This window comes from Pristiophorus japonicus, chromosome 13 (assembly GCF_044704955.1).
Source record: "Pristiophorus japonicus isolate sPriJap1 chromosome 13, sPriJap1.hap1, whole genome shotgun sequence".
In the NCBI taxonomy this organism is placed as follows: Eukaryota; Metazoa; Chordata; class Chondrichthyes; family Pristiophoridae; genus Pristiophorus; species Pristiophorus japonicus.
In genome coordinates, this window is record NC_091989.1 from 153,981,605 (window position 1) to 153,994,181 (window position 12,577).

Below are 12,577 nucleotides of genomic sequence, written 5' to 3' on the forward strand. Positions count from 1 at the left end.
CATCTGGCCCTTCGAGCTTGCCCCACCATTCAATAAGATCAGGGCTAATCTGATCTTGGCCTCAAGTCCACTTCCCCGCCCTCTCCCCATAATCTTGACTCCTTTATCTTTCAAAAATCTGTATCTCCACCTTGAATATATTCAATGACCCAGACTCCACAGCTCTCTGGAGTAGAGAATTCCAAAGATTCACAACCCTCTGAGAGAAGAAATTCCTCCCAATTTCCATTTTAAATGGGCGATCCCTTATTTTGAAACTATGCCCCTTAGTTCTAGTTTCCCCTACAAAGGGAAGCATCTTCTCTGCATCTACCCTGTCAAGCCCCCTCAGTACCTTATACGTTTCAATAAGATCACCTCTTAATCTTCTAAACTCCAATGATTATAGGCCCAACCTGCTTAACCTTCCTTCTTTTGACAACCCCTTCATCTCAGGAATCAACCTTGTGAACCTTCTCTGAACTTCCTCCAATGCAAGTATATCCCTCCTTTAAATGAGATCAAAACTGTACACCGTACTCCAGATGTGGTCTCATCAACAGTTGTAGCAGGACTTCCCTACTTTTATACTCCATTCTCTTTGCAATAAAGGCCCACATTCCATTTGCTTTCCTAATTACTTGCTGTATCTGCATGCTAACATTTTGAGTTTCATGTACAAGGACCCCCCAGGTCCCTCTGTACCGCAGCATTCTGTAATCTCTCCCTATTTAAATAATTAGCTTTTTTATTTTTCCTACCAAAGTGGATAACCTCACATTTTCCCACATTATACTCCATCTGCCAAATGTTTGCCCACTCACTTAGCCTATCTATATCCCTTTGCAGATTCTTTGTGTCCTCCTCACAACTTGCTTTCCCACCTATTTTTGTATCAACAAATTTGGCTACATTGCACTCGATCTGTTCATCCAAGTCATTAATATAGATTGTAAATAGTTGAGGCCCCAGCACTGATCCCTATGGCACCCCACTAGTTAGTTTGCCAACCTGAAAATTACCCATTTATCCCGATTCTCTGTTTTCTGTTAGCCAATCCTCTATCCATGCTAATATATTACCCCCAACTGCATGAGCTCTTATCTTGTGCAGTAACCTTTTATGTGGCACCTTATCGAATGCCTTCTGGAAATCCAAATACACAACATCTATTGGTTCCCCTTTATCCACCCTGCTTGTTGCATCCTCAAAGAACTCCAGCAAATGTGTCAAACATGATTTCCCTTTCATAAAACGATACTGACTCTGCTTGACTGCATTATGATTTTCCAAATGTCCTGCTACTACTTCCTTAATAATGCACTCCAGTATTTTCCCAATGACAGATGTTGGGCTAACTGGTCTGTAGTTTCCTGCTTTCTGTCTCCCTCCTCTCATAAATAGAAGTGTTACATTTGCAGTTTTCCAAACTGCTGGGACCTCTCCAGAATCCAGGGAATTTTGGTAGATTACAACCAATGCATCCACTATCTCTGCAGCCACTTTTTTTAAGACCTGAGGATGCAGGACATCAGGTCCAGGGGTCTTATTCACCTTTAGTCCCATTAGCTTGCCTTGTACTTTTTCTCTAGCGATTAGTGATCGTTTTAAGTTGCTCCACGCACTCCCTCCCAATAGCCCCTTGATTATCAATTTTTGGGATGCTTCTGATGTCTTCTAACGTGAAGACCGATACAAAATATTTGTTCACATTCTCTGCCATTTTCCTGTTTCCATTATTAATTTCCCAATCTCATCCTCTAAGGGACCAATGTTTCCTTTAGCTACTCTCTTTTTATATACCCACAGAAGCTCTTATTGTCTGTTTTTTATTTTTTGCTAGTTTACTCTCATAAACTATCTTCTCTTCATCGTTTCTTTGGTCATCCTTTGCTGGTTTCTAAAGATTCCCAATCCTCTGACCTTCCACTATTCTTTGCAACATTGTCTGCCTTTGTTTTAAATTTGATACCATCCTTTACTTCCTTAGTTAGCCACGGATGATCATCCTTCTCTTAGATTCTTTCTCACTGGAATATATCTTTTTTGAGAGTTATGAAATATCTCCTTAAACGTTTGCCACTGTTTATCTACCATCTTGCACTTTAATCTATTTTCCCAGTCCATTTTAGCCAACTCTGCCTTCATACCTTTGTAATTGCCTTTATTTAAGTTCAGGACACAAGTTTGAGGCCCAGTTTTCTCACCCTCACCCTGAAATTTGAAATTCTACCATGCTTCCCAAGAGGATCCTTCACCAGAAGATCATTAATTAATCCAGACTCATTACACATTACCAGATCTAAAATAGTCTGCTCCCTGGTTGGTTCCGCAACATACTGTATAAGGAAACTATCATGGATGCACTCTATGAACTCTTCCTCAAGGCTACCTTTGCCAATTTTATTTGTCCAATCAATATGAAGATTAAAATCGCCCATGATTATTGCATACCTTTCTTACAAGCCTTCATTATTAATTTATGCTCTGCCCTACAGTGTGGCCACTGTTAGGGGGCCTGTAGACCACTCCCAACAGTGACTTCTTTCCCTTATATTTTCTTATCACCATCCAAATTGATTCTATATCTTGATCTTCTGAGCCAGTATCATTTCTCACTACTGCACTGATCTCATCCTTTATTAACAGAACTACCCCACCTCCTTTTCCTTTCTGCCTATCCTTTCAAAATGGCAAATACCCCTGAATATTCAGTTCCCAGCCTTGGTCACCTTGCAACCATGGCTACCAGATCATACCCATTTATTTCTATTTGTGCCATCTACTCATCTATCTTGTTACTAATGCTGAGTGCATTCAGATAAAGAGCTTTTAATTTTGTCTTGTTACCATTTTTCCCTACTCTCACCCCACTTTCTGAAGCACTATTATGTGTATACACTCTGTCCTTGCCTCTTATACTCTGGTTATCATCACCCCTATCGCTACCCTGCACTATTGCCTTCTCCTTTTTCTTTAACTTTTTTTAAATTTCCGCACACTGGATCCTTTACCCTCACCCACACCCCCCACTATTTAGTTTAAAGCCCTAACTACAGCCCTATTTATTTAATTTGCCAGGACACTGGTCCCAGCCTGGTTCAAGTGAAGCCTGTCCTGACTGAACAGCTCCCTCTGGGATAAGAGGGAGCTGCCAGCGCCCCATGAATTGAAACCCATTTTTCCCAAACCAGTCTTTGAGCCAAGCGTTTATCTCTCTGATCTTATTTACTCTATGCAAATTTGTTCGTGGCTCAGGTAGTAATCCAGAGATTATTACCTTTGTGGTTCTGCTTTTTAATTAAGTCCTTAGCTGCTCATACTCCCTCAGCAGAACCTCTTTCTTTGTCCTACCAATGTCATCGGTACCTACTTGGACCACAATAACTGGATCTTTCCCCTCCCTTTCCTACATTACAACAGTGACTACACTCCAAAAGTACTTCATTGGCTGTAAAATGCCTAGAGACATCCAGTGGTCATTAAAGGTGCTCTATGAACCCAAGTCTGTCTTTTCTTTCTTTCTCCCAAGTTCCTCTCCAGCCCAGAGGATATGTCCTTCACCCTGGCACTGGGCAGACAACACAGCCTTTGGGACTCACACTCTCAGGTGCAGAGAACAGTAACTATCCCCCTGACTATACTGTCCTTTATCACTACCACTGCTACATTTCTTTTTGCTACCCCACCCCACCCCACCACCTGAATGGCCCCCTGTACCACGGTGCTGTGGTTAGTTTGCTCATCCTCCCTGCAGTCCCTGCTCTCATCCACATAGGGAGTAAGAACCTCATACCTGTTGGACAATTGCAAGGGCCGAGACTCCTCCATCACTACATCCTGGGTCCCCATACCTGCTTCATTTGTAGTCACACCCTCCTGTCCCTGACCATGGACCATATTTGAATTATTTAACCTGAGGGGTGTGACATCCTGCTGGAACACTGCATCCAGGTAACTCTCCCCCCTCCCTGATGTATCGCAGTGTTTGAAGCTCGGACTCCAGCTCGTCAACTCGGAGCCGAAGTTTCTCGGGCAGCTAACACTTACTGCCGATGTGGTCACCGTGGATCTCAATAATGTCCACCAGCTCCCACATGCTGCAGTTGATAAAAAAATCTAATTCAGAATTCTTGTCCATCCATCACCTTACCCCTCCCTATCTTTCTAACCTTCTGCAACCATACAATACCCCACCCCCGAAAAAAAAAAAAAATGATTTGAATTCAGTTCTTTTCGGCCCACCATTAATCAGCATTCCTTTCGGTCCTAAATTTAGATTTAGTTCGGACCTGGAATTTTAGGTCCGTCATTGAAACACCTGTAAACTTTTTGACGTGGAAGCAAGTCATCCTCAATTTGAGGGACTGCCTATGATGATTTTCTGGAATTCCTTTGCAAAGTTCCCCAGGCTCCCCACTTTCCCCGCTCCCTTTTTTAATTGCGGAAAGGATAAACATGCAGAAAAATTGGCACTGTTCAACAAATTCATTCAGCAGTCACAATGGAAATGAAAAATGACTAGAATGTCTCAATTTCCAATACAGGTATTAACTCTTTGTTTCCCTCCAGGGTTGGAGATGTGTGACCCACCACATCGACTGATGATCACAATGATTGCTGGGTCCTTTACAGTGACTGGGGAAATGTTGCTGCCAGGTTTAGCTGTGTTGTGCAAAGACTGGAGGATTTTACAGGGTGTTGTTACTGCCCCTTTCCTATTACTACTCATCTATTGGTGGTGAGTATTTTAACAGCAAGTTCATCATTTGACTGCGTTAGAAAAGTGTCTTTGTATAAACCTACCTATTGCAGATTCTAAAACCATTAGTAATGTCCAATAGTCTTCCTTTTTATGAGTATTCTTGCATATTAAGGCAACAATAATTTTTTGTTTCAGAAACATGAAAGGAGTGATTTTAAAGGTTTATTTTCATCTACTTCAGATAATTCTTCTTAACTGCTGAGTTTCTCTTGTGGTTATGTTTTAAAACTTCTAATAGATGACCACATTATTAGTTCTAGATTTCTATTCTTTAATGGAGTCATACATTCAACAGCAACTTTTATTTATATAATGCCTTTAATGTAGAAAAACATATCTGATGCATCAGAGGCCTAATCAACAAACCAGATACAAAGTAAGATATAGAAATGTAGAAATTTACAGCGCAGAAGGGAGGCCATTTCGGCCCATCGTGTCTGCGCCGGCCGACAAAGAGCCACATGGCCCTCAGTCAGCAGCCCTGAAGGTTACATATAAACCTATAAACAATGAACAATGGCGGACATGTAAGGAGAATCCGGCCCAACCAGTTCGCTCCACACAACTGCAGTACCCCATATATCGCAACATTTTACACTCCACACCACCCGGAGCCATGCAATCTCCTGGTAGAGGCAAAAAAACAGATTAAAAACCAGGCCAATTGGGGGAAAAAATCTGGGAAAATTCCTCTCCGACCCATCCAGGTGATCTAAACTAGTTCAGAAGTTCACTCTGGCCGCATTAGATTCCCTGACGTACTTACCATTGTATCTGAGCCAGCCAACAAGAGGTTATCCAGTCTAATCCCACTTACCAGCTCTAGATCCATAACCCTGCAGGTTACAGCACTTCAAGTGCCCATCCAAGCACTTTTTAAATGTGGTGAGGGTTTCTGCCTCTACCACCTTTCCAGGCAGTGAGTTCTGGACCCCCACAACCCTTTGTGTGAAAAAGCTGTCCCTCAAATCCCCCCTAAACCTTCCACCAACCACCTTAAACCTATGCCTCCTCGAAATTGACCTTCCGCCAAGGGAAATAGGCCCTTGCTATCACTATATCCAGTCTCCTCTCCGCCTCCTCTGTTCCAAGGAGAACAAACCCAGCCTATCCAATCTGTCCTCATAGCTTAAGATTCTCCATTCCAGGCCGCATCCTCATAAATCTCCTCTGCATTCTCTCCAGTACAATCACATCCTTCCTATAATACGGCGATCAAAACTACACGCAGTATTCCAGCTGTGGCCTAACCAGTGTATTATACAATTTAAGCATAACCTCCCTGCTCTTGTATTCTATGCCTCAGCCATTAATGGCAAACATTCTGTATGCCTTCTTAACCACCTTATCCACCTAGCCTGCTAATTTCTGGGATCTGTGGGCAAGCACTCCAAGGTCCCTTTGTTCATCTACTCTTTTAAGTGGCCTACCATTTAATGTGTATACCCGTTCCTTATTAGCCCTCCCCAAGTGCATTACCTCAGATTTCTCCAAATTAAATTTAATTTGCCACTGTTCTGCCCACCTGACCAGTAGATTGATATCCTCCTTCAGTCCATGACTTTCCTCTTCATTATCAACCTCCAGCCAATCTTAATGTCATCTGCAAACTTCTTAATCATAACCCCTATATTCAAATCTAGATCATTGATGAATACCACAAAAAGCAAAGGACCCAGTACTGAGGCTTGCGGAACCCCACTGGAAACATCCTTCCAGTCACAAAAACATCCATTAACCATTACCCTTTGCTTCCTACCTCTAAGCAATTTTGGATCCAACTTGCCACTTTGCCCTGGATACCATGGGCTTTTACCTTTGTGATCAGTCTGCCATGTGGGACCTTATCAAAAGCTTTGCTAAAGTCCATATACACTACATCATACACACTACCCTCATCAACCCTCCTGGTTACCTCCTCTCAAAATTCAGTCAGGTTAGTCAAACATGATCTTCCCTTAATAAATCCGTGTTGACTATCCCTAATTAAACCTTGCTTTTCTAAATGTAGATTCATCCTGTCCTTCAGGATTTTTTCCAATAATTTCCCCACCACTGAGGTTAGGCTGACAGACTACACCTCTCTATCCTTCTATTCTTGTACTCATTAACACGTGACACCGGTAGTAACCTGGAGATTACTATCTTTGAAGTCCCACCCATTAATTTTTCTCCTAGCTCCCTAAATTCTTCCTGCAGGACCTCCTCCCTCTTTCTACCTATGTCATTGGTCCTGATATGGACCTCGTCGTCGTCGTCGTCGTCATCGACGACGACAGTCCCTCAGAATCGAGGAAGACTTGCTTCCACTCCTGAAGTGAGTTCTTTGGTGGCTGAACAGTCCAAAACGAGAGCCACAGACATTCGTCGAGGGAGGGGATGGATGGGACTGGTTTGCTGCATGCTCCTTCCGCTGCCTGCGCTTGACTTCTTCACGCTCTCGGCGCTGAGATTCGAATAGCTCAAAGCCCTCCTGGATGCATTTTCTCCACCTAGGGCGGTCTTCAGCCAGGGACTCCCAGGCGCCAGTGGTGATGTCGCACTTTATCAGGGAGGCTTTGAGGATGTCCTTGTAACGTTTCCGCTGCCCACCTTTGGCTCGTTTGCCATGAAGAAGCTCCGCATAGAGCATTTGCTTAGGGAGTCTTGTGTCTGGCATGCGAACAATGTGGCCTGCCCAGCGAAGCTGATTGAGTGTGGTCAGTGCTTCAATGCTGGGGATGTTAGCCTGGACGAGGATACTGATCTTGGTGCACCTGTCCTCCCAAGGGATTGGCAGGATCTTGCGGAGACATCGTTGGTGATATATCTCCAGCGACTTGTGTCTTCTGTACATCGTCCATGCCTCTGATCCATACAGGAGGGTGGGTCCTCCTGTTCACCCTCTCTCCCCAGAATGTCCTGCATCCGTTCTGTGACATCCTTGACCCTGGCACGAGGGAGGCACCATACCATCCTGGAGTCACGTCTACAGCCGCAGAAACGCCCCTCTATTCCCCAAACGATTAAATCCCCACCACTACAGCTCTTTTATTCTTTATCCCTCTCCCCTGTGCAGCTGAGCCACAAGTGGTGCCTTGGACTTGGCTCTGGCTGCACTTCCCAGAGGCACTGATGCTCAGAAGAGAATATCGGTTGGAAAGCGAGATGACCTGAGAGGCGGGGACGGGATTCCTGCACTACCTGCCTAGTGTTATTCCTCCGTCTGGTGTTCACCCACTTCCCCTCTACCTGCATGCTTTTAAGCTGCAGGGTGACCACCTCCTGAAACGTGCTATCCACGTAGCTCTCAGCCTCGCGGATGCACCATATTGACTCCAGCCGCTGCTCAAGCTCCGAAACGCAGCGCTCGAGTAGTTGAAGCTGGAAATCCCTCTTGCACACATGGTTGTCTAGGCTGTGCGAAGCGTCCAGGACTTCCCACATACCACAGGACATGCACTCCACAGGACTGAGCTGCCCTGCCATCTCTCTAATTAAACTTATCTGATTGGCAAGTATCTCTCTTTCTCTTATAATCACTTACCTGCCCGGACAAGGACTGTGAGCGGGCAGAAGTCGGAAACGCAGTTTGGAGCCGAATCTGAAATCAGCAGGGTGCAAGGGAGCAACTCACTCGGCAGAACATAAGAACAGAACATAAGAACATAAGAATTAGGAACAGGAGTAGGCCCTCGAGCCTGCTCCGCCATTCAATAAGATCATGGCTGATCTGGCCGTGGACTCAGCTCCACTTACCCGCCCGCTCCCCGTAACCCTTAATTCCCTTATTGGTTAAAAATCTATCTATCTGTGACTTGAATACATTCAATGAGCTAGCCTCAAATGCTTCCTTGGGCAGAGAATTCCACAAATTCACAACCCTCTGGGAGAAGAAATTCCTTCTCAACTCGGTTTTAAATTGGCTACCCCGTATTTTGAGGCTGTGCCCCCTAGTTCTAGCCTCCCCTACCAGTGGAAACAACCTCTCTGCCTCTATCTTGTCTATCCCTTTCATGATTTTAAATTTTTCTATAAGATCACCCCTCATCCTTCTGAACTCCAACGAGTAAAGACCCAGTCTACTCAATCTATCATCCTAAGTGGGAGGAGCGGGAGGTCGACGAGGAGGGGGGAGGTCGGCGAGGAGCTGGAGACCCGGAGGTTGGCAAGTAGCGGATGGTTTCTGCAGGGAGGAGCTTCCACCTGCCTTGGACCAAACGGTAAGCAGCCGATATAAAGAGCATGGTCAAATAAGAGGCTTCATGAGGGTCTTAAAGGAAAAGGGAGAGGTGGATGGGTTTAGGCAGCGAATTCCAGAATGTGGGGCCTAGATAGTTGAAAGTATGGTGGATTTTGACATTAACACCAGTTGCTATAAATGAAGGCTCATTTGGATGACATTTTCATATTGCAAATGCACTTTGTGTCAACGCAATCCCATTTTAATGTAATTTTGTTATGCTGCAGTGCATTTTGTTTCTCTGATTTCACTTTGGTGTTATGAGTTTGCTTTGAATTAGATCTGTGCCTCTGGATGCACTAATGAGAGAAATTATTGCATTAATTAAAATTTTTAGCTTTGGAAAGAGACTGCCATGGTGATAAAGTTCAGGTAGTTTTTTTTTATAAGTTTATGTTCCTGAGCAATATCCTGAAAACGAATGAAATCGACCTGGAGCACAACTTTATCCTATCCTTTTCTTTGCCTCTTCAACCAGAAAGTGAACTCACTTTTTATCTGGTTACTGTACTGCTAGCTATTGCAATAATCAGCTGGAAACCTCCTTGAATTTGGTACGCTGAGAGGCAAAACACAGGCATTTTGAAATGTGCTGCTAATTAAAATTATTTAAATGTGGGTGAGGAGAGAAGCTGACTAGGACTGCAAGAAAAGCATTCCCAGTGACTTTAGGGAATTTTGCCATACCAAACTATTTGCCCTACCCATCAAGTGATGTAATCTATGGTTGATTCCGCTGTTGGACACGCATGGGGCACGGATTCAGAAATGTGTGGCCCAGTGCCTGATTTTTTTTTTTTACGCACATATAAATTTATGAATGGAAAAAGGGACTGGGGCCTATAATTCCCTAACCTGCACGCTGTACGAGTACCACTGTATCCCAGAAGTACCCAACTGTTCAAAGATATCGGCCTTTATATCTTTTGATGTGAGAGAGTATGTTGTTCACCACCAGTTGTAAAACTAGGATCACAGGTCACACACACATACCCAAAGAGTTTTGGGAGTTGTAAGGCATTTTATTAAGGGAACAGTAGTTCAATTATAGTCAAGCACAATACACAATCAGGATAGACATAGTAGATGTACAACCGTGACAAATAGCTGTTTATTAGTCTTGATCGGACAGATGGCTGGTGGCACGAACAGTTATTATCTTCACCGTCTCCTCTGAAAAGCACTTTAGACATCCTTTTTATTGTCTTTTTAGGGTGGGCCTGGGGGAACTTGATGGACAGGACCATTTAACCTATAAGGGCTCTTGCCAAACCAGGGTGCCCACTGGCCTTTTAAGTTCTTTATCTCCACTCTGAGGTGTCTTTCCTGTTTATACTTTCTGAAAATCCATCCTCTCATGGTTGGAGTCAAACATGGCATTCTTAGCCTTCAGCTGTTTGGAGCTGCCTGCTATCAGTTATTTATGTTCACACTGTTCCATGTAACTTTAGCTATTGTACCATGGAATTAATCTTTTAATTCTAACACCAGCCTGAAGAGACTTTTTGGTCTCAAGTTATTTCTTCCAATTCGCAATTTCTTACACAGTTGAAAGGAAATATCATGAAGTTATGGATGGTGGTGGTTCGTAGTAGTTGTCGTCATGTTGTTCAATAATGGTGGCAACGAGGCTTAACTGTTGGTCTTCAATCTGTGGTGGCACTAGTAGTTCACTAAGACCAGATGACATTTGAAGATCCTCTCGCACATGTCACAACAGTTATTTAAGTCAGAATGCTATGTCTACATTAGTGTAGCAACACAGTTCAGTAGATTTTGCCTGGTCTTGATCGCAATTCTGAAATCTTCAAATTGTTGAACTCTACCATAGACTGCTATTCTCTTATCACAGTGGTTGTCAAACTATTTTTGTTTGAAGGACCTCTATTCAAATGGATAAATAATCACTGACCACCACCCCCCCCCCCATCTAAATTATTATTGCCACCTTTTATTGATACTGTACCAGGATCTTCTGACAATGAATTGCAATATAGCTATGGTGATATTTACAAAATGGGAATCCCTCAAGTATGTATGCGTAAAATGATAGTGATTTTCTAAAAGCATTTTTTTAAAATTACAAATACATTTGTTATTCAGTGTTGCCCAGGTTATTATGTCAGATTTGCTGCTTGACTAGCCCTTGACTATGGACAGACAGATTTAATGTAATGTATGTCCGACTTGCTATTCTTTTTGGCCACCACTCGCGTTGCGGCAGCCAGCTGGTAGTCAGGACAGGATCTTTGTGTACAGACAATGGTTCCTCTCCGAACAGTTGGCCGTGCCCGTTTCTGCTTCCGACCCCTGTTGCTGACGGTGGCATTGCAGCTGCTGCTGGCCCGCAGTCTTTTTCTCCCACTTTGTCTTTTTATTTCCGGCATCACGACTTTATTAAACAACAAGTACAAGTCTAACAACTCGATGGCAACTTTTCACCATTTTATGAAGGAAACCTGTTCAACCTGATTTCATCTCTGTGTGATATTAGTAGGGAATTCCCGCATGTAGTCATGTCGTCCCAGTCTCGAGTAAATGATATTAAGTACAATCCGTCCAGACTTCTATACTCTGTAGACTCTACAGCGATCCACCCCGGCCAGGTCATCATCTTACCTGTCACACTGGACACCGGTTGCCAAGCATGCCTATGGCCCACTAATCTCTCAGATTTGGACGGTGTGTTAGGCTGCAGGAAGCATGTACGTCTCTTACTATGGTGAGACTCTGGGGGCAGCATTTGCCCACCCATGCCTCACCTGTCCTGAGCCACAGTTGTGCCCAGGTGCCCATCAAGCACTAACACTGTCTCTCTGTGCCAGAGCCAGAGCAGATTAATATCCCCGCAGTACTTGCTGAGGGGAGGCACAGACAGATGCAGGGGGTTTGCTCTGCTCCCAAGGTGAGGTGTTCAGCCACAGTGAACAGATGCAGCCAAGAACTGGCACTGAGCTGCCCCTCCCACCTCTCCTCTAGGGCATACCTGGTGCCGAGCTGCCCCTCACATCCCTCCACTGGGGCACACCTGAGTCCCCAACCAGGCAAAAACCACCACTTCATGCTCAAACAATTGGAGCTCAATGTTCCTGAAGGAATGGCTCAGAAGCACGGTGATGGAAGATACCTATGATGAACACGGTTTGCAATTCATTAGTAACAGGGCTCTGAAAAAACCCATCAAGCTGCCCCTCCCCCTCCAATGACTGATCCAGCAGATTTTAGTTCAGATTCCCCCACCCTGACCAGCAGACCATGTTCACAGATGGGATGTTCAGTGTATCAGACAGCCTGGTCCAGAGGTAATCACTGAGGACCAACTCCAGTCTAAAATAAAAACGGAAAATTCTGGAAATACTCAGCAGGTCAAGCAGCATGTGTGGAGAGAGAAACAGAATTGACATTTCAGGTCGATGACCCTTTTTCAGAATGAAGGGGAAGGCTTTTGTACTAACTCGAGTCCCCCTGGTGATAGGATGCAGACACAGCATCTGTTCATGGTGTCAAATCCCTCCACCCCCCAAGTAAATCAATCCCTTAACTATCACTGCCTCCCACCCCCGCTGCAGTTTTTCAGTTTCAAACACCACTGATCATGAAGGACATGGTTC

At 44.2% G+C, this 12,577-nt stretch overlaps 1 protein-coding gene across 1 annotated transcript in view; it reads left to right on the forward strand.

The window, feature by feature from the left end:
- The window catches only part of slc22a31 (solute carrier family 22 member 31), a 92,926-nt gene that overhangs the window by 54,253 nt on the left and 26,096 nt on the right, over positions 1-12,577 (forward strand). The window contains exon 4 of the mRNA XM_070898157.1: positions 4,552-4,720. Coding sequence (XP_070754258.1) covers positions 4,552-4,720 — 169 coding nt within the window. The remainder of the gene's footprint in view (positions 1-4,551; positions 4,721-12,577) is intronic.